The 23,807-nt window shown below is 38.6% G+C and overlaps 1 protein-coding gene across 2 annotated transcripts in view; it reads right to left on the bottom strand.

Annotated features, from left to right (window-relative positions):
* PRKN (parkin RBR E3 ubiquitin protein ligase) overlaps positions 1-23,807 on the bottom strand; it is a 783,657-nt gene that overhangs the window by 84,722 nt on the left and 675,128 nt on the right. For both annotated transcript variants that reach the window (XM_063307777.1, XM_063307772.1), the window contains exons 8-9: positions 21,194-21,255; positions 15,890-16,039 (exon numbers count right to left, since the gene is read on the bottom strand). In XM_063307777.1, coding sequence (XP_063163847.1) covers positions 15,890-16,039; positions 21,194-21,255 — 212 coding nt within the window. The remainder of the gene's footprint in view (positions 1-15,889; positions 16,040-21,193; positions 21,256-23,807) is intronic.

Genomic DNA, 23,807 nt, shown 5'->3' with positions numbered 1-23,807 from the left:
CCTTCTGAGATGTTTTGCAACTTCCCTTCTAGCATACACCCTCGGTGTCCCATTCAAATACTAACCAGGCATGACCTGGCTTAGCTTTCAAGCTCAGACAGGTGCTGCCACCCGTTGAGACATCCTGCTAGGATTTTTTGTCATTAGAAGCCGGCACAGTCCACTCACACAGAGAAATCCCCATGATCATTCTCCTATAGTGTGGAAACGTAGAACTTATTGAAATTACACAGATTACATTTCAATAATCAAGCAACATTTGTAAATGATATGAGGGCAATTTATTTCTGTCATGTGTCAACTTTTCAGCGGAACTCTCTCCATGGGTTAAATGTACTTTAATGCAATTTTCAATAGCTACTGTCACAGTGGAAATGAAGATTGAGTTGTTCAGCTTTGTATTGACTGAAATCATACAAGGGATCATTTATTAATAATTAAATCCATGTCTGGTTGAAACAAACATTATGTATGTCTTCTGGACTGGAAAACAACACAAGAACATTCATATATTTGAAAGTGTCTAAGGCATATTTGCAGGATCACCATTACTGAGTAAAGCTGAGACAAAAATTATTCCCCACAACACTCTCACAGAATGGCTTCCTGAAATTTTGGGAATACTTAAGGAATTCAGAGGACAGAGAAATTCTTCCTTTGAAAAGGAGGCACCCAAGGGCTTTTCTTTGAAAAGGAGGCACCCAAGGACTTTTCTTTCTTCTACTAAAACAGAATTTTTTGCCTGCTATCAGCATTCTGTAAGCACTATTGAAGGAAAATGCCAAGGCTAGTATAACCTAGTGTTGTTCTGGCTGAGAAATTATCATAAACTGGAGGGTCAAATGTCTATGAATGTATTGAGTGTATGTATGTATATCTATATATCTCTATCTCTATGAGATTGAGCAGAGGGACCCAGGTTCTAATCTTCCATTAGGGATGGAAGCTAGCTGGGTGACATTGGGCCAGTTATTCTCTTTCAACCTTGAAGTGGAAAATCTAACATCTATCTACGAACTCACGCTGGACCACCATAGTAAATTATGGTCCATGATCTGCAATGAAGAGACTTTCATCTTGCAGTGGATTGATTCAGGATCACCACCACCACCACCACTTATATCTTGCTAGTGGGCATACTGCAAGCCTACAAATTGAGATATAATACAGTTAATTATTGTTCTTTAACTAAGACCTAAGTAAATACACTTGATGGAGTGGCTAGAGACATGTGAATTCTTCTGCAAGAAAACTGTTACATCCCAGCATATCAGCAACAACCCAAGAAAAATGGTGCAAATTTGAGGAAGTTTCTCATGATGGCTAGAGGACTACTTGTATAAATGGCTGTCTGGATGTTGCAAGCCTGGGGTAATGCCTGCATTATAAATCTTCACACAGCACTGTTTTCGTGCTCCAAATTTCTTACTAGCAGATTGGCACAAATTTGAGTTGACTTCTCCAGGACTGTAATTAGTTGCTTGCCTGGCTGGTCATAGTACTTAGCTAATGGAGTACAGTTGGTTTTGGGGTCTGTTCTACAGCTTTCATATTTTAATTTTGGGAAAGCCTTACTTTTAGGGGAAGAATTTAGGATATTTCATCTTCCAAAAATGGTGCAACGTTGGTGCAACATTGACTTGGGATGTTCAGAACATATGAAATTTGAGTCTGTGGATATAATGGTATGAAAACCAGGAGTTTGTATTTCAGTGTATTACATGAAATCAGTCCCATTATGGAGAGGAACCAGTTCTGAAGTTCAGTCAAACTAAGACAGAATTGCTGTTAATAGATAGTTCAGCTATGCTAAAAAAATGGTTCATGAAGAGAACAGCGCACTCTGAAGAAATAGTTTTGTAGTCTGGGATATTATTAAATCCTGCTGTTTCTCTGGAGTCCAAAATCATCATGGTGCCATGAAATACTTTTTGACTGGCCACTCTGGAAATACCTTACCTGAATTATTACAATGAAGATAGTTTGAAAATCCAATTAGTAAAAAATCTGCAGTTAGTGTATTCATGTGGACCAAGAGTATAGACTGCATTGCACCACTTTAGAGACAACTATATTGATTTTTTTCTTATTACAATAAATAGTTTAAGGTACTGATTTGAACCTTTGAATTTATAACAGCTTGGGTGAAAGATATAGCTGCACATGAATATGCTGGCTAGTGACAACTTCCTTGAGGCCTTTTTGGAGTCCCCAAAAAAGTGACACAAGTCATGACCTAAGATAAGTCTTCTGTTGGTACCAGTGCTTGAGAACATTCTCCCAAGGAGGTTTGGCGCCTCCTCCTTCATTGTTAATTGGATTTTAAGCTAATCTTCTAAGGCAGCATCTCTCAACCTTGGCAACTTTAAGATAGCTGGACCTCAATTCCCAGAATTCCCCAGCCAGAATTCTGGGAGTTCAAGTCCACTTATCTTAAAGTTCCTAAGGTTGAGAAATGTTATTCTAAGGACTTCCTGTTAGTGATGCTGCAAAATAAAATGTAACAAGAGGCTATTGGAAAGGGGACGTTTTTAGAAGTGGCACCCCAATTGTGGAATGCACCCCACCTGAGAATGTCTTAGTGCCTATGGTCAGAGTGTTTCCAATTCCACCTTTCTTATTCTTTGTTCTGACCTTTCAATTTTTAAATCTGCTTTTTAAAGTTTTGTAGTCACTGTTGCCAGTTGTATCTTGCTTTTGTGCTATTACTAATTTTATTTTAGATTTAAATAAAATAATTTCACATTAGGACTTTCCTTAATTTTTTTCATTGTAAACATCTGCAAGAACTTGTATGACACCTAAATATTATTTAAAAAGTGCATAAATAACTAAATTGCATGGCACAGAGCCATGTGTCTTTCTGGCATGTCTTGTGTCTTTTAATTGTACAGACTTTATGCACTGATTTCATCTGGCATGTTTTGATTGTTTTGGTGCTGCATTTATAGGCAATTGGCTATTTTATCTCCTTCATTGCTTAATATATTAAATTTATCTTAGCTTCCCTGAGAGACTACTGTTTGAAGAGTGAAATATACATTTCACTCTTTCTTTCTTTCTTTCTTTCTTTCTTTCTTTCTTTCTTTCTTTCTTTCTTTCTTTCTTTCTTTCTTTCTTTCTTTCTTTCTTTCTTTCCAAATGAATAAATATGCCCTTCAAGCAAACAAAATGGAAACATTTGTGCTAATAGGAAAAATACCTTTATGATATTTGAAACAAGGCTCCTAGAACTGTCCTCAGTTGTATAGACAACTTATCTATGCCTTTTTTTGGCAGCTGATCCCATAGGAACATGTAGGACAACTATGTTTTTTTTTAAAGTTTTCCTGGATCTTTTGGTTTCTGATTTATTTGATGAATAGCTTCCCTATCACTGGAGTGCCTACAGAACAGCCTTAGAAAGGCAAAAATAGAACTTGCTAGTGGTAGCAATGATTTAATTTAAGAGAAATGTATGGATAGGACACAATCAACTAAGGTATGTTTATCCAAATAGGACTTGCTGCTCCTGCTCAAGGACATTTTATACATAATGGGATTTCCCCCCTTATTCTGTAGGATAGTTTTTTTATGTGCATTTAGTTTCTGCTTGTATATTACTTTTCATATCTCTCTGTGAATTACAGTTGTCCATTGCCCTCAACAACACAGTTTTCAATTCAGGTCCATTCTCTTTTATGTACAAGAGATGTCTCTTGTTTAATTGGATTATTTTCTTTTCACAGTTCATTTAAGTTTTTATTATATTTCCTTTATTTTTACTTTTGGTAATATAGCTTTGAAGTAGCAGTACTATTGTTCAGTCTGACACACATTTCTACAGTATTCTATATCTCTCCTCAATCAATTGAAACAATTTCAAAATATTTCTTTTAGACAAAAGATTTTTCATGCTTGGTCCTCAGTCCTAAAAGGAATTTGAAATTTTGTAAGTTTCCTTCTACCAGATATCTATATCTATATCTATATCTATATCTATCTAAAGCAAGTAAGTAGCTTCATGAATACTTTTCCTTCCCTTGAATTATGATAATCCTATTAAATTTCATATCTGAAATACCAATTATACCTATCAGGGGAATTAAAAACAGCAACAAACATAAAGTGTGATATGCATTTGTGCTGAATTTGGGAATTCTTAATAATACAGAATAATGCACTCAAAGCAGTTATCATTTAACTAAGAACTGAACAGGCATGTGAAAGTATTGACCAAATACTTCCGATATGAAGCAAAGCAAAACCCCAAAGCTTTCTTCTAAAAGCAGTGCCATCTATTGGTGCCTCAGCTAATCATATATTGAAGTACAGATTTCCTTATCCTGTCCCTTCTGAACACTCAGTATGAAATAGTGCAAAATGAAAGAACACTGTCCAGAATCTCCCTTTTCCCAATTTAATTATATGAATAAAGGAGTTGGTAAAGTAATGTTAAAAAAAAAATCAACCAACCTATCAACTAATTCAAGTATTTTTTTGTCAATCATGAGATAGTCCAGAGGAATCTCCATATGTTGCAGTTTCATTTGTATGTATGATTATCCCCTGCACAGATCTGCCCATTATAAGAGGGGGACACCTTGGAATCATGGGCCTGTCTTATTATTCAATCAAAGGATATTCAGGGCATAAAATCATCTAGACACAAACTGTTATTATATTTATATATGATAATTATAACACTCTGTAGCAAAACTTAGCAAAACATAGTGATATACTACAGCAGCTTGGTACATTATCAAGTTCTTCTGTTTATTCAAATTAGCCTCATATCCATCCTATAGGCATTAATACAGGATTCACAAACTTTGTAGCGATGTGACCTCCTAAAAAGATAAACAAATTTGTGGGGCCTTACCCTGAAGAACAAAAAGAGTGATTTCATAATGGTTACCGTAAGGCAAAACTTAACTATGTCTTTTTAAAAATAAATTTTAATCTATACATCAAAACAATATAGGACCTTGCATATAAAACACTTTCATTGGAAGTCCTGCAAAGAACTCTTAAAAGAACCGGGCATGTTTAGCCTAAAGAAGAGAGGCCTAGAGCGAGACATGATAGCAGTCTGCTAATACTTGAAGGGCTGTCAAAGGGAAGAGAGAAATGGATTTATTCTCAGCAATGCATGGGGCTAAGACAAGAACCAGCAGGTGGAAGCTTTAAAAGAGATATCCAAACTCGAAATAAGGAGGATTTCCTGACCATGAGAGCTATTAAGCAATAGAACAAACTTCCTCTTTGAGTTATGGGTGCTCCAAACAAAGCTTGGATAGCCATTTGTCTGGGGTAGTCTGAGGATTCCTGCCCCAGACAGGGGGTTGGACTAGAAGACCTTCACAGTCCCTTCCAACCCTGTGATTCTATGAAATAAACAGTAAAACAATCAAATATAAAACATATTTTAATGGGTAGGATAAATGCACTTCATTTTTTGTAATTCCTGAAATATAATCTTTAGTTTTGAGACAGCCATTCTTGTAACTTGTCCACATTTGTTTTGGACTGATATTTGTTGTACAAAATTCTGACATTTGTGGTCAACTTGTCCAGACAGAGAAGGAGCAAGCACTGGCAGCCATCCAGATTCGCACATAGAAGCCATTATGTTTGTACACCCAAAGCTGGAGTGCTGTTGTAGTGCATTCTGGGCTTTCATTTCCACTTTGCTTGAACAAGCTGATAGCTGGCTTCTCCAGGCAGAGCAGTAGCAGATAGCAAGACTTTTCATGCACAATAACCCCCAAAACTGCAATGTATGTACGTACATATGTATAAATACTTTAGCTCAGCTTAGTGCTAATCAGAGAGCCAGTTTAGTGTAGTGGTTAAGGCATCAGGTTAGAAACCAGGAGAGTGTGAGTTCTAGTCCCACCTTAGGCACAAAGCCAGCTGTGTGACCTTGGGCCAGTCACTCTCTCTCAGCCCTAGGAAGGATGCAATGGCAAACCACTTTTGAAAAACTTGCCAAGAAAACTTCAGGGACTTGTCCAAGCAGTCTCCAAGAATCAGTCATGATTGAACTGATTAAAAAAAATGCTAATCAAATTCTTAAATCATTGACTAGTCTGGAAATAGTGGATTATTTCAATTTCAGTTGATTGCTCACTATCAGTTAAAGACTGATCTTTAATCATTCGATTGTTTAAAACTGCAGAATGGCAATATGCTGAATTAAAACATATTTTAATTTCACAATTTGTCTCAGATGCACTCACAGCATCTAACACTCCTGACTGATTGTGACTTAACTTGATGTCACTTCATTCCACTGATTTACAATGTTTAAATGTTATATAGGAGCAGGCATGACATCTGAATCTGTAAACTGCTCCCCATTAAAACTGCAGTTTGAAACAATTATGAGTTGTTCTTGAGTGGCTAAAAGTAAAATGTTGTGATGTATTGCATGTAGAAAAGCTAGATATAACATTCTTCACAATGAATTATTTCCTGCAGAATCAGTCTGCAGAACCTGCTTCTCTTCTTTTGGATTCCCATTCTGCATATTTGTGTTTAAGGCAGAATATTTCATCACAGCTGCTTGATCTAGTTCCCCCGGTCTGGATGAGGAGGCTGTGCTGGCTAAGAATTCTGGGAGTTGCAATCTAAGACCAAGGCAGCAATTGGGGGGGGGGGGGCAAGCGGGGCACGTGCCCCGGGCGCGGCGCTGGGGGGGCACCAAAATGAGCGCTGGGGGGGGGGTGCCAAAATGGGCGTGGAATCCATGTTTGCCCCAGGTGACACAGTCCCTAGTTGTGGGCCTGTCGAAGACAACTGAAAGGCATCAAACTGGGAAAAAGAGGCTCAATCAGTGCCCACTGAGGACATTGAGCTGTTATAATCTTTTATATCTGACTGTGATAAAACTAACTTACTCATCATTTTGAAAGATTAAATTACAGCCAAGGACAATAATGTTTGTACTTGCCCTATCAAAAGCTTGGCCATCTAAATCCTAAATTAATAGGTTCCTCCTGATCTTCTCCTTTATTTAATATCTCAGCTTTTCTCTATGATTAAACAACTTCCATATACAGTGTTACAAGTAAGAGGAGTATAATACCTTTTTAATAGAAGGCCTTTCCCTCAAAACAAACTAGGTAAGCCTAGTTATATTTCAACTTGTTTCTTTTATGTTGTTTTGTTGTTTATTCGTTTAGTCGCTTCCGACCCTTTCTGACTTCATGGACCAGCCCACGCCAGAGCTTCCTGTCAGTTGTCAACACCTCCAGCTCCCCCAGGGACGAGTCCGACACCTCTAGAATATCAGCCATCCACCTTGCCCTTGGTCGGCCCCTCTTCCTTTTGCCTTCCACTCTCCCCAGCATCGGCATCTTCTCCAGGGTGTCCTGTCTTCTCATTATGTGGCCAAAGTATTTCAGTTTTGCCTTTAATATCATTCCCTCAAGTGAGCAGTCTGGCTTTATTTCCTGGAGGATGGACTGGTTTGATCTTCTTGCAGTCCAAGGCACTCTCAGAATTTTCCTCCAACACCACAGTTCAAAAGCATCGATCTTCCTTCGCTCAGCCTTCCTTATGGTCCAGCTCTCGCAGCCATATGTTACTACGGGGAACACCATTGCTTTAACTATGTGGGCCTTTGTTGTCAGTGTGATGTCTCTGCTCTTAACTATTTTATCGAGATTTCTCATTGCTCTTCTCCCAAGGATTAAGCATCTTCTGATTTCCTGACTGCAGTCAGAATCTGCAGTAATCTTTGCACCTAGGAATACAAAGTCTTTCACTGCTTCTACATTTTCTCCCTCTAGTTGCCAGTTATCAATCAAGCTGGTTGCCATAATCTTGGTTTTTTTGAGGTTTAGCTGCAAGCCAGCTTTTGCACTTTCTTCTTTCACCTTCATCATAAGGCTCCTCAGTTCCTCTTTGCTTTCAGCCATCAAAGTGGTATCATCTGTATATCTGAGATTGTTAATGTTTCTTCCAGCGATTTTACTCCAGCCTTGGATTCCTCAAGCCCAGCATGTCGCATGATGTGTTCTGCATACAAGTTGAATAGGCAGGGTGAGAGTATACAGCCCTGCCGTACTGCTTTCCCAATCTTAAACCAGTCCGTTGTTCCGTGGTCTGTTCTTAGTGTTGCTACTTGGTCGTTATACAGATTCTTCAGGAGGCATACAAGATGACTTGGTATCCCCATACCGCTAAGAACTTGCCACAATTTGTTATGGTCCACACAGTCAAAGGCTTTAGAATAGTCAATAAAACAGAAATAGATCTTTTTCTGAAACTCCCTGGCTTTTTCCATTATCCAGCGGATATTGGCAATTTTGTCCCTAGTTCCTCTGACTTTTCTAAACCCAGCTTATACATCTGGCAATTCTCGCTCCATGAATTGCTGAAGTCTACCTTGCAGGATCTTGAGCATTACCTTACTGGCATGTGAAATGAGTGCCACTGTTCGATAGTTTGAACATTCTTTAGTGTTTCCCTTTTTTGGTTTGGGGATATAAGTTGATTTTTTCCAATCTGATGGCCATTCCTGTGTTTTCCAAATTTGCTGGCATATAGCATGCATTACCTTGACAGCATCATCTTGCAAGATTTTGAACAGTTCCGCTGGGATGCCGTCATCTCCTGCTGCCTTGTTATTAGCAATGCTTCTTAAGGCCCATTCAACCTCACTCTTCAGGATGTCTGGCTCTAGCTCACTGACCACACCGTCAAAGCTATCCCCGATATTGTTATCATTCCTATACAGGTCTTCCGTATATTCTTGCCACCTTTTCTTGATCTCTTCTTCTTCTGTTAGGTCCTTGCCATCTTTGTTTTTGATCATACCCATTTTGGCCTGGAATTTACTTCCGATGTTTCTAATTTTCTGGAAGAGGTCTCTTGTCCTTCTTATTCTATTGTCTTCTTCCATTTCCGCCCATTGCTTGTTTAAAAATAATTCCTTATCTCTTCTGGCTAACCTCTGGAATTTTGCATTTAATTGGGCATATCTCCCCCTATCACGGTTGCCTTTTGCTTTCCTTCATTCTTGGGCTACTTCTAGTGTCTCAACAGACAGCCACTTTGCCTTCTTGGTTTTCTCTTTCTTTGGGATGTATTTTGTTGCCGCCTCCTGTACAATGTTGTGAAATTCTGTCCATAGTTCTTCCGGGACCCTATCTACTAAGTCCAGTCCCTTAAATCGATTCTCCACCTCCACTGCATATTCCTTAGGAATATTAGTGAGCTCATATCTAGCTGATCTGGGGGTCTTCCCTAATCTCTTTAGTCTGATCCTAAATTGTGCAAGAAGAAGTTTGTGATCTGAACTACAGTCAGCAACAGGTCTTGTTTTTACCGACTGTATAGATGTCCGCCACCTTTGGCTGCAAAGGATGTAGTCAATCTGATTTCGGTGTTGTCCATCTGGTGAAGTCCATGTATAAAGCCGTCTCTTAGGTTGTTGGAAGAGAGTGTTTGTTATGCAGAGTGAGTTGTCTTGGCAAAATTCTATCAGCCTATGTCCTGCTTCATTTTGTTCTCCCAGGCCATGCTTACCTGTAATTCCAGGTGTCATTTGATTGCCCACCTTAGCATTCCAGTCTCCCGTGATGAAAATAACATCTTTTAGGCGTGTTGTCCAGTAGGTGCTGCAGATCCTCATAGAACTTCAGCTTCTTCAGCATCTGTGGTTGGGGCGTATATTTGGATCACTGTGATGTTAGATGGCTTGCCCTGAATTCGAATTGAGATAATTGTATCGGTTTTTGGATTGTATCCAAGCACTGCTTTAGCCACTTTACTATTAATTATGAAGGCTACTGCATTTCTTCTGTGGTCCTCTTGTCCACAGTAGTAGATCTGGAGGTCATTTGATGTGAAGTGGCCCATTCCAGTCCATTTCAGTTCACTGACGCCCAAAATGTCGATCTTTAATCTTGACATCTCACCAATAACCACATCCAATTTGTCCTGGCTCATAGATCTTACATTCCAGGTTCCAATGGCGTGTTGATCCTTAGAACATCGGATTCGCCGTTCACCACCAGCACCGTCGGCCGCTAGCCATCCTTTCGGCTTTGAGCTAGCTGCGTCATCACATCTGGGGCTAGTTGAACTCATCCTCTGTTCCTCCCCAGTAGCATTTTGACCATCTTCCGACCTGGGGGGTCTCATCTTCCGATGGTATACTGACATATCTCTGGTTGTACTGATCCATTTAGTTTTCACGGCAAGAATACTTGGGTGGGTTGCCATTACCTTCCCCAGGGATTGCATTTAGTCTGACCTCTCTGTCATGACCTTCCCGTCTTGGGTGGCCCTTCACGGTTTAGCTCATGGCATCATTGAGGTGCTCAAGCTCCAGCACCACGGCAAGGTAACGATCCTTTGCTGAAGTGTTTCTTTTATACTTGTGATCAATATTCATCATTCAACCTTGTGTCTTATTCTTGCTCCTATGTGAATGATTTGTAGATGAATTGTTCTGAGAAGGTCGTACTGTAATTGGGATCCTGTCGCTGGTCTCTGTTGCTCTCAGTCAGTCTACAGCCTTGGCTGATTACATTAATGTTTCATCTTTTATGACTCAGTGCTGCTCAGTGCTTTTTTGTTCAAAGCAAAAGCTTGCCATTTCTGTCCTCAATTATGTTAATTTTTAAATTCATCTTGATGTGCCTTATCTGTTTTCAGATGCAGTCAGTTGCAAATTATATACTGTCAGTGGGAGAGTAGCAAAGGCTCCTTTATGTCCTAGAGGATTCTTTGCGATTTCATCTTTTGTGTTGATATCTTTTTAACTTGCAGCTAATACAGAAAAGGAATGCAGTAAATCTAAGGTTGGAATAATAAGAAACAGAGAGAAGTAGAAATCAACAAAAGCGGACCTAGTAACTATCCACTGCTAATTTTAATGTGTTTTCAGTAAGTGAATGCTTTGGGAGTTGATTGTGCATATATACAACTTAAAAAAAAATCGGAGTACTTGGTACACTCAGTCATTTTTTAAAAAAATGGAAAGTATTTATATCAGCATTCCTCAGTCTGGTAGCTGTTAGGACTATAGTTCTTAGAGTTCTCAACCAGCATGGAGGTCATCAAATTGCATAATTGTGTCTATGTGGCAAATAACTGATTTGATCCTCACATTCACTTCTGGAAATCACCTTTTAATCTAGATACAACTTTCCTATTCTGGTTGAAATATCTCCTATAAATCATACAGTTCAAAAGTCTCAGTAAAATCAGTTTTTAAACTGATACGAAGCTAAAGATATATGATTAAAATACATTCTTCAGAAATTCTTATCATTTCTCAGAAATCAAACAATATGTACAACCTAGGGTGTTATTAATGAAAAAGCTATTCCTGGATGCTATCCAAATGTCCTATTTGCCACAGTACCAATGAGTCCAGAACAACAAAGCAACTGGAACTGGCAACATCCTTTTGCAACTTATTGGTATCCTAATTGTATTGCATGATGGTAACAAGAGGGTCAAGTTTCAGCAAAGGAATAACTTGGTTAGGAATTGAAGCATAATGAGCTAGCAAGATAGAATCCCATTTCAGCCTGGCTAGACTATCCACTCAGTAGAAGAAAACTGAACAAATTTGCTGCCTAGTGTTTGTGGTGTAATGCTAGCAAGTCAGCATTTAGCAATAATGGAAAATGTCTATCTCATTTTCATTCCCCTTGGGGTAAAAAAAAGTCACAACATGATGTCCTAAAACAATTCTGCTGTGAGCCAGCTTTTAATCTCAAAAATGTCCTCAATATTGCCTTGTCTGGTGCTTTTTTTTCCCCTGAAAGGACACATGGAATTAAATATGAAAAGCAACAGAGGATCCAAATTATAAGATGGAAGAATGGTCACCTTTATACTTTCTTTGCTAACACTACCCTGGATGCTAAGGTTGATTTTCAGCAATAACAACAAAAAATACATAATGATATGTATTTCATCCCATTTTTCTTTCAAGGGTAGTGCACAAGGTTCTTGACTGCTTCATTTCATTTTTAAAACAATCCAAGGAAGTAAGCTAAATCAAAAGAGAATGGCTGAAACAAGGTCACTGTGAGTAGTGCTAACTACAACGCTACACTGTCTATCATTAGGTTACAAATCTAATAATGCGTTCTCCATCTCTCTCTCACTTTCTCTCTCACACTAGACTGGAGAGTCAAAAAACAGCTGAAAAGAAGGTAATGGCAAACTCCTTCCATATTATTGCCAAGAAAAAGGCATGGTTGTATCTGTGTAATCATCAAGAATTGAACTTGACTTGAAAGCAACTTCAGTTTTTTATACACATGCAAGCCAATGAACTTATTTTGAAACTGACAGATAAAAAAATACTACCACTATCTATCTGTTTCTCTGTCTTTCACCAAAGCAAACTGTATCTCATCTCTATAGTCTTTGAGAGATGTGGGGAAGATAGAAGTTCATAGTAAAACTAACAACTTCTCATAGTAGAAACATCTGCATTGTTACTTATATATACTAATGCTACTGAAGAGGAAATACAATGTACTGTTTAGGAGTCTTCTTCATGAACTGTCTTCAGTATGGTCTAACTGCTAGTCTATTATATTGCCACATTAAGACATCAGCTGAGTTCATGAGTGAAAAATCAGAGAAAACTAAAGCACTCCAATCAACCCCAGTAATTTCTCCACCAAGCTTGCAACTTTCATCTCATGTTTATGTTGGTTGAATAGGAGGGAGATGATGATGGTGATGAAGATGATGGAAGAATCACCATGCAGGAAAGCCTGTGACTTAGAAAACCTCAGAATCAAAGTAACCATTGCAGTCTTAGTTAGCTCTATAGAATCCAGGGACAAACAGGCAAATAAGAGCTCTGGACAATGTGGGAATGGTTCCCACTTCCGTCATTTTTAAATGGCAATTAACCAAATCATTAATATTGCAGCTTAGATATTGGGTAGGTAGTCAATTCCACTTAAAAGTGAGATGGTTACTGTTGCAAATTGCTTGGCTTCAGCAAATAAGTAAACAGAGTTAACGCATGACTGATAAAATGGATGAACAGATTCGGCAGCCTACCTGGGGTCTGCTGCTAGAAATAAACCTGAATGCTCTCTCTGACACTTGTTGTTGTTGTTTATTCATTCAGTTGCTTCCGACTCTTCGTAACTTCATGGACCAGCCCATGCCAGAGCTTCCTGTTGGTCGTCAACACCCCCAGCTCCCCCAGGGACGAGTCCGTCACCTTTAGAATATCATCCATCCATCTTGCCCTTGGTCGGCCCCTCTTCCTTTTGCCTTCCACTCTCCCTAGCATCAGCATCTTCTCCAGGGTGTCCTGTCTTCTCATTATGTGGCCAAAGTATTTCAGTTTTGCCTTTAATATCATTCCCTCAAGTGAGCAGTCTGGCTTTATTTCCTGGAGGATGGACTGGTTGGATCTTCTTGCAGTCCAAGGCACTCTCAGAATTTTCCTCCAACACCACAGTTCAAAAGCATCGATCTTCCTTCTCTCAGCCTTCCTTATGGTCCAGCTCTCACAGCCATAAGTTACTACTGGGAATACCATTGCTTTAACTATGCAGACCTTTGTTGTCAGTGTGATGTCTCTGCTCTTAACTACTTTATCGAGATTTGTCATTGCTCTTCTTCCAAGGATTAAGCATCTTCTGATTTCCTGACTGCAGTCAGCATCTGCAGTAATCTTTGCACCTAGAAATACAAAGTCTTTCACTGCCTCTACGTTTTCTCCCTCTATTTGCCAGTTATCAATCAAGCTGGTTGCCATAATCTTGGTTTTTTTGAGGTTTAGCTGCAAGCCAGCTTTTGCACTTTCTTCTTTCACCTTCATCATAAGGCTCCTCAATTCCTCTTCACTTTCAGCCATCAAAGTGGTATCATCTGCATATCTGAGATTGTTAATGTTTCTTCCAGCGATTTTAACCCCAGCCTTGGATTCCTCAAGCCCAGCATGTTGCATGATGTGTTCTGTGTACAAGTTGAATAGGTAGGGTGAGAGTATACAGCCCTGCCATACTCCTTTTCCAATCTTAAACCAGTCCGTTGTTCCGTGGTCTGTTCTTACTGTTGCTACTTGGTCGTTATACAGATTCTTCAGGAGGCAGACAAGATGACTTGGTATCCCCATACCACTGAGAACTTGCCACAATATGTTATGGTCCACACAGTCAAAGGCTTTAGAATAGTCAATAAAACAGAAATAGATCTTTTTCTGAAACTCCCTGGCTTTTTCCATTATCCAGTGGATATTGGCAATTTGGTCCCTAGTTGGTCCTCTGCCTTTTCTAAACCCAGCTTGTACATCTGGCAATTCTCGCTCCATGAATTGCTGAAGTCTACCTTGCAGGATCTTGAGCATTACCTTACTGGCATGTGAAATGAGTGCCACTGTTCGATAGTTGACACTTGACTATATACAATCTAAATACCTTTGGGTTTTATTTTATGGTATTGCACTGTCGGTGTCAAGGACATTGCCTAGAGAATTAAGAATCTTATTTAACCATTTACTACTCTGCTTTCTTTTGAACGCCCAAATAAAAATTAGTTGGTACCAAGCATTAACAAAAGCATATTTTCTTGCTGGTTTAACACGTCAGTGTTTTCTGCCTAGCTACAAAAGCAAGAGAGGTTGGCCTGATGAATAGCAATGAAGGTGGAAGAACTGTATGCAATGGGAACACTTTGGGAAATCAAATTAGTATTTTTATTAGTAAAACAAAATTTAAAAAAATGAATCTATTACAGCAAAGCCAGATTCTTAACCAAGAATGGAACATTCGGAATGGTAAAATATTTTTGCTCATCCAAATCTGGGTCAAAATAAACATTAGAGAGAAGGACCAAGCTTCATCACTCTAAATATATATTCAGGGCTCTACAAAGGCCAAAGGGAACAATGCACAAATTATTTAAAGGCAAGGGAGTTCCTTATAATATAATACATTAATCTGTGGAAATACCTGTTATTCCCAAACATGACATCCACATACAGTATAATATTTTGATTTTATTTGAATATAGTCATTCTAGCAAATGGCTTGCTTAAGAGAAGACTAATATAGAACCTGTTTGGTGGTGTGTTGATTTTCCATGGAAAGATAAGTTTGATATTGAGTTTTATTCAGTGTCATAAAAACCCTCCCTTCCAACACTTCTGAAGTGTATTGTGGATGTATTTTCCAAGGACTGTACTGTTATATTTTTCTAAATGCATAATGAGCTTCAAGGCTTAATGAAACATGACTTCCAAGGCCATGAGGCAGACTTAAAAATGCCATCTACGTGTCCTAAATTTTCTTAATTCTTTCCATGAAGAATTTTGTTCTCTGACAACACTGTTTGTGACAGAAACAGTCACAAAAGCAGAGGCAATCTCTTTGTGGGGCCATTCCATTCCAATTCTTTTCTGACCCTGGTTATTTAAAAAGAGTGTTCATTCAACACAGTCGTTTAACCTGCATTCATCTTCATTGATCTATTCAAACATACAAACCATTTTACTTACTTGACTTTTTTCTATCCCTGCCTCTGCCCTCCCTCCCTTTGAACCTATTTAAAGGGAGGGCTGCTAACAAATAACAAGTCTTTGGCTTTGGATCCTTTACCATTTTGCTGACTGCTGGGGGTTTTAAAAAGTGTCAATGCTCTTGCCTTGTCATTTGCACAGTCCAACCCTTCAGTGCAACCACTTAGATCAGCAACTTTGCAAACCAATTCAAGCCAGGCATTCTGGGACAGGTATATTCTCCATGACAAAGTGGTCATTTCTGCACTGCAGACTCAGTTAAACTTGTTTATTGGGATCTACAGGGTTCTCTTCTGTTAAGATAAGATTCAGAGTCAGCAACGAGGCAGAGAAAGTCAGATCTCAACTGACTCACACAGAATTATTAGGAAGATGTATTTTTCTTACCCCACAACCCAGTCCATTGCTTGGCTCACACACTATTTTCCTCATTTCTGGTTCAGGAAGCAGTCCAGCACCGCATCCTGGAGCGGGACACAAAACACCACCCATCTGCAGAACATATTCTTCTGCACCGTAGCGCTGATAACGGTTGTACTGAAAGGGGAAAAAAAAGGCTGTTTAATAAACCTTAGAAACGTGAACATCTTTCACAAATGAATTCAATTAATCTGGACAACACAGAAAAATTTATTTCATATTAAGATGCCAGGAGCTTTTCAGCTTATCGCAAGTTTGATTTGGAACTGACACATTCTCCTTGCCTTTTTTTCACCAGTTCTAGCAAACAACAATTAACCTCTGTACTGGAATTTGCAAAGAGCCTATAGTGCTCTCCATATCCACTGGAGTGCCCTAGAGTTGGAGAATTTGAGAAATGCAGAAAATTCACTGGACAACAAACTACAGGTGGGAGATTTAAATACTGCACATTCTGAAGCTTTCATCCAGGCACAATATCGTTAGTCAGAACCAAGAAAAATATGTGAACACTTATATGTCCATTCAGATTAGACAAAACAATTTATCACTTCCTTTCAGTATACAGAAACATCTCATTAGCAGTCATGTGCTGTGTTGCACTGAACTGCCCCCATGGAAGTGGGAACATATCAGGTTGGTAGGTACTGCAGGCAGGTAATGAATTCTTCCCATACATCCAAAGGTCATATTTGGGTTGTACAGCCTAACATCTTTCTTATTCATTAAAGTAATTATGTTCTTGATTACCAAAGTCTCTTGATGATCGGCCATAAATCACAAATCTAAAGTTAATGAGGGCTTGCTTTTTAGGATCATCTTATCCTGGTAAGTTATAATCATGAGAATTGATTCATTGGATCCAGTTTGGGAAGTGAAGTCTATTTTTGCCTTGGAATATTATGTTTATACAGGAACCATGCCAAACCATTAAGCTACACTATTCCAAAGATAAAAAAGGAATAGATGAATCTGAAGAAACAAAACCCTGCTACATGCATTCACCTAATTCATTATTCAGTCACCAAGCTATCCTCTGTACTTTAGATGCATATTTTCAAATGTATCTTTTAATTCCATCTCTCTTAGTTCAACTTCACATAATTCAGTCAATACAAGTCCTAAATTCTAACAAAAAGCCATTCAGTTGCAAAATATGCTACTGTCATATCTATAGAACACATGCTTTTAATCAGATTCCTTGGCTTCAAACAACCTACCCAGCTTGGGGGCAGCCACATATATTGAGGACATCACTTCTGGAAAACTTCAGATTGGAAAAAGCTATCCTGAAGGTACTTTAATTTTTTTCTTTAAATGGATACTGTTTCTTCTTCTAGCCACTCGACTCAAAGTATATGTACTTTATGTATATAGACCTGATAGAGAGTCTTTGCTTTGAGTTTCTTCAAAGGACGTGTTGGGGCAAGCCATGTCTGCTTGGAATCCCTGCTAAATTCAGTTCCCTGAGAAAAATATAACTAGCATGGGATTTATCTACCTGCAACATAAGAAATGATCAAGTCAAATCACAGACTTGTAGGAATACTCCAGAAATTCAGGGAGGGGTCTTTTCCAATCCTATATAGTCCTTCTCTGATGCAGAAGATGACATCTTCCCTGGATGAAATGTAAGATCTTGACAGGGGAGTTAAGCTATTCCTTTATATAATGCACTGGGAGGTAGCTTTTGTTACATTGCCTGCTATATTTAAATGAAGACTATATTTAAATATGAAGCCAATTTAGTGGCCTGCTAGAACCACTGAAATGGAGCAGAGCTTATAACACAGCGGAAAAGCTGGCACAGACAAAGAAAATTATCTTAGATAGCTTCAATGAACATGCCAGAGAAATACAGTTTATTGATCTTACACATTCAGCCCTCCCAAGCATAAAGATCCACATGCTTAGACAGATTAGGTTAAGGTAAGTAAAAGAATTTCTTCCTGACTTTATTCTTTGTTGCTTCTGTTACATCCATCTTGGTGGAAAAGATGAAGTTCCTTTGTTTTTCTGTTCTTTCTAAATACTTAGTTTGCCCTAAACTCTCAGCCCTACAGCTGCCAAGAGCTTCGTGGAAGAAAGGGGCAGAATTCTTCATCAAGGCCCGAGCACATGGCCCTGATGAATGGAGAGCAAAGCAGCATGCTTGCTTCTCCCTGGGTGGAAGAAGGGGAAAAAGAGAGAGAGGAAGTGGAAGTGGCAACAAACAGCTTCCTCAGAGTTGCATTGTGGGACAACTCAATTTACATGCTAATTCACATGCTAATGAGGCATGCTGGATTTGCCAGGACTTCTGACAAAATAAAGGCCCCACCCTGACAAATAAACCCACAAGGTATGATCTATTGGAAACATAGAAAGTTAACAGTTGAAAGGGAACTTGGACTCATCAACTTCAACCCCCTGCCCAATGCATGAATCCATACTAGGATTAATGATTCTGTGGAAAAGAAGATATGGATATACAGTGCTTGCTAATATACTGTCATATTTCTATCCATATTTCATAAATTCTTATTTATTAATAGCTCAGTTAATAATGAGAAATCACTTTCTGAAGCAAAAAAAAAAAAAAAAAGCCCACATGCTATTTCTTTCTTCAAAAGAATAAATCAGAGTGTTGGTGTTGTGAAGTTGCACTAAAATCCACAACTGGCAGTGAATTTGCCTGCTTTAATGTTAGAAATGCTTTTCTTTAGCCACTATTTTTCTAAAAAGTAAAGTTAGTTTTCCTCCTGATTCTATAGTCCAGGAGTGGCAAGCCTATAGCTTTCCGGATGTCACTGAACTACAGTTCCAAGCAACTTCAACGTCTGAAATGGGTCAGGCTCAAATCTATCTTCAGCCCAAGTCACTTGGTAAGTTTGAACTAGTGGGATGGAATGTCCAACAGACCCTAGGAAAGTGGAGGAGGAAAAAGTATCCTTGCAAAAGAAATACTTCAGCCCAGGGGAGGTGGGGAAGCATGAGGAAGAAACTCAGAGCAATAGTAATGGTAGGTGTTAAGTTGAGTGGAAGAACTGCTTTAACAGGCTTTGGAGATTCTGTTTCATTATCCTACTAACAATAAAGATCTTTCCAGAAATCCAAGCAGTTCATATTTTCTAGTTTTGCCAGCTCTGCAGAGTTTTACAGCGGGTCACTTTTTCTCAGCTCAACCTACTTTACAGGGTTGTGGTATGGAGGAGCTAATGTAATGTACATCATCTTGAGTTTCTGGAAGAAAGCTAGGATAAGGAAGGGAGAGAAGGAGGGAGGGGTGTGCATAAAAACTGAAAATGTGGAAACATATTGCAGCTTGGAAGTTCAGTTGAACCGTGGGGGTGAGGGGAGAGGGAGGGAGATGGTTTGGTCAGACTGAACCCCAGAACATCTTCACTGTTCCAGCTTTTGGATGAACAAAGTCTGGAAAGGTCTGACAAGGTGAATAGGGCAAAACTGGGATATTTGAATCAATCAATTTTATTTAGGTCATAGACCAGCATAATATTTGAATATCTCTTTCCCTTCCTGCTCTTAATGGCATGTCTTTAGCCCACCTGTTGAAGTTTTCGGCATCTGTTATGAACTCCTCTGTTTCTGCAGCTCAAAAGGAAAACCTAGTGGACTCACGGACCTTGGAGGACAACCAAGCCCTAAGTCACTGTCATCAGCTGGAGAGGGCTAAGCAGTGGAGATCAGCACAACTCCTCTAGCAGAAGGAGCATCAATGCCTCTAATTAGGAATTCTGGCTATATACAGTGTCCCCAACCTACCCCTAGATCAGACATCTTACCTATACCTGCCTGAACTAACAAAGCTAATTATCTGTATTTATTTTAATCAGAGGAGACATGAATGGATTAAATTAATCTGCCTTTGGAGCCAGCGTTCACCCTGGTTGAGTCAAGCTGGTAGAACCTGGAGACATATCACCTGTCCCCTCACTCCCTCACCCTTAGGACTGTTCTCTAAAATAAATGGTGCGTGATTTCATTCCCCAGTGCACACAAGTGGAAGAAATCAGGGCTACCAAAAATTCATTTCAAGAATCTCTTATAAGACAATTTTACTAACAAGATACATGAGCAAATGCTCTACAGTGTTTTAATTTATATGGCTTACTATGGATAAAGTACTTCTGCACAAAACTTTGAAAATAGGAACTGTATTTACTGTTCATAAAAAGGAGTTTGAAATTCATTAAGTTGACTAAAGAAATGTCATTACAGAAGAAAAAGAATGAAAAAGAGCAACAGGATTAATATATCTGAAATACCATACCTGACAAATAAAGGGTGCATTTCAAGAAAATAAAAATACTTATATCAGGGCTATTGCCCTAAATTCTTTCAAAACATTTTGAAGTTAAATTGTTGCATGCCAACAATTGCAACATTCTGTTTCAGGTCCTTTTAATTAACCAAGATCTGTGACGGCATCAGAAAATCCCTTTTCATGAATCTTTCTACTAATATAAATGTTTTTGTTACAATTCTTAATAGATGTAGTTTTGCAAAGAATTTTCCCTAGCATATTGAGTTTGATATGAGTTTGGTACTCCTCAGTTCACATTTTTGTATGGCTATTTTGAGATGGAAATGCATGGCAGACCTTTTAAAAGTGTGGATTTTGACAGGCAGGTGCATTCCAATTAGTCTGAGGTCAGGAAGTTGCAAATTAAATAATGGAAATGCAAATCATACTAAGTGAGTCCACCAACTCCTAGTCCATGTGGCTTCATATTCAAAAAAGGAAAAGATAGGTGTGTTATACAAAAGAATAATTAAATCAGTGCTTATTGTGTCAGGACCTGAAACTCTGAAAAGAGTTGATAGGTAGTATTTAAGGACTATAACCAAATGTATAAAATGAAAAGATGAAGCACCATGTATCAATCTATGGTTTAGGCAGATTCCATCATCTTGTTTGCCCATCTGCAATTTTATACTGCCTGTTTTCTGCAGGGATCCTGAGTTGAAAAGCTGTGGCAGAGAACACACACACACACACACACACATAATATATATATATATATATACACACATACATACATACCTATTAATAAACTGCCAAGGCAGATGCACAGAATAATGATAAATCAGTTGAAAGAAAGAAAGGGAGAAAGGGAGAGAGAGATAAGCCATATATGTGAGTCCTGCTCCCCAATATTAGAGCACTGGGAAGATCATGAGGCACAGTGCTTCCTTGGAGAGAGAAGAAGCTGTCTTATTAGTGTCTGTCTTTCAGGACGCCATGATACCATCTCTCAGATGTTCACTCACCTGCTCCTCTCCCAGAATTCTGAAATGATGCAGCTCTTTAATCAATGAATCTGGACAGCCTGCTGCAATAAGAAAGAGATGGAAGTGCAGGTTAGAACTTATTCTGACTGGCTCAATGTGATATATTGCAAGAAGATACAGTTACAGCATCAAAGATGGATACCCCACTTAAATAGCATCATAAAATGTTATGGACCTAGAAGGGATATACTTCCATACTGTATTTCAGAATAGTTTATGGATGCTACATGTGTTAGATGCTAGGAAACAGGGAAATTAGCAGAAAAGGATTTTCTACAGCAGCCTGTCTTAGCTGTCCTGTATTCTCTGGTCAATCAAGCCACATCATTTCTCTCTCTCTCTGTGTGTCTCTCTCTGTCTCTCTCTCTCAATCTCTCCCATCTGAAGTGGTCTGCATTTTGTACATGTAGTTTTCTGATTCAGACATACAAAATCTTAATCACTAAGTTATGGTCCCCATAAAGCAAAAGTTGGCAACCTATTCCCCACCAGATATTTTGAACCAACTGCATTAATCCCTGCTAGTATGGCCAATAACACATGACAGTGGGAGCTTTAATCCCAAACATGTGGAGGAAAGTATCTGTGCATAGAACATTGCTCCTTAAGACTGAGTAGGGTAGCTTGGGCAGAATATGGGATGGAACTAAGGAAGAAGAGTCAGCCTTGAACATTTTTTGCAATATAGATAACCATTTTGCACAGACAGTGAATGAAAATAGCAAGATTAGAATCTGTGGAAATAGATGACTAAAATAGAGTCTTCTAGGGTTTGTATACATGAATCTATATTCAACCCAAATAATATTTTTCCTACTTCCCAAATTTATTTACTAGTGTATACATTATATCAAATGCAACATCAAAGAACCATAATGAAAGAAGGAAAATAAACATTACTTGACTTATATGGAAAGGCACTGAAACCTTCCAGGAGATTCTCCCTAGAGAATTAGTTAAATTATAGTACCATGGAAGTTCTAAACACACACATAAATCAAGATTGATTAAAATGTTAATTTTTTAAAAATCCCAGCACTAGAAATAAGCCCATTTATAGAAAAAAGTTGCTATAACTTGCATAAAGATCCCAAAATAATGAATTATAATAGAAACACAGCCAAATCTACTGCATTGACATCACAGGGCACTCATAAATACTATGCATCTTTCCACTCTTTTTCGAATCTCTAACTGTTGAAAGTAATTAAAATGCTGATGTGAAGGTAAGACCTTTATCCTTCTCATGTCTGAGCTAGTGTTGAAGAACGGTACCTGTATGACCCCATAATTACTCTTGAGGTGTCACACACTGATGCCAAAGGATTTAGTGAGTGACTTCATTGTACTAAAATTCACTGCTTTTAGTTAACCTTTTCTCCTTCATACAGTTTGTTCTCATTTAAAAAAAAACACACAAGAATTTGGGCTGAAGGGTTAATCACAGTTGCCTTATTGACCATAGACAGCAGAAAGCAACGTGACCAAAATGTATCAGATAAATAGTCAATGAGAGATTAAGGAGGACAAGGGAAGAAGTATGGGGACTGGTGATTCTCAAGAAGCAACAAATAAACTATAAATTATTGCTCTGGCCAGAAACAGTTTAAAAACAAAGAAAAAAAAGCAGGAATTATATTTTCTAGAGCAAGAGACAGCAAGATGTTAGCTCAGCCTTCCTCAATCTAGCCATCATTCAGATATATGGACCAATTCCTAGAATTCCCAATAATGGGCATGTTGTCTGGGGAACTCTGGGAATTGAAGTCCATATACCTAGAGGGTGCTTAGGCTGGGAAAGGCCTGTGCAAGCTCTTCAATCCCTTTTTTTCTAATGAACATCATTAGAATGTTTTGGCAGAATTCTAGCCTACAGTGACCCTTTGCTTAACTTTTAGGACACATTAGGCATGACTCCATTTCTGGATATTGCACTTTTTATAAAGTACATCAAGACTGTGGACAGAATAGAAAGTGCACTCTTCCCATGAATGCAAATAGGAGTTGCCATTCCAGTGCAATTAAAATTGGAGAAGGATTTTTTTTAATGAACTAACCCAACTTCTTTTATTTTATGGTGATAATCTGAAGGACCATTGCTATTTATTTGATAAAGAAATAAATTCATACTCCAAATTGACAAGTCAATATAGCAGAGTTGCAAAATAAATGTTGTTGCTTTTTATATTGGAGAGGAGATATTAAAGAGCGTAATATGGAACCATTGCTGGCTGGGGAGTGCAGCTACTCTGCACTGTGTAATCTGAAGTTGCAGAGTACCAAAATGCCCACTGTTTCATGGCACTTCACCTAGGAGCTTAAGGTGGTATATCGGATTCAGTTCCCTTATTTTATCCTCAAAAATCCTGCAACTTACTGTAGATTGGTTAACTGAATGGAGATTTGAACTTCTGTTTTAGTACAACACTCTACTCCTTACACCACAATGTCAAAGGACAGCGATTTACCCCTTCATGTATATAGAACCCCCTACTGCCAATTATATAAAAGGAAAGAGCTTATGGACCAACAAAGCATAATTGATTGGTCCTATGGATCATTTTGTGCCCTGACCTAAAATAAAGCCATCTTC

This window comes from Candoia aspera, chromosome 1, assembly GCF_035149785.1.
Source record: "Candoia aspera isolate rCanAsp1 chromosome 1, rCanAsp1.hap2, whole genome shotgun sequence".
Taxonomy (NCBI): domain Eukaryota; kingdom Metazoa; phylum Chordata; class Lepidosauria; order Squamata; family Boidae; genus Candoia; species Candoia aspera.
This window is presented reverse-complemented; position numbering and strand designations above follow the sequence as displayed.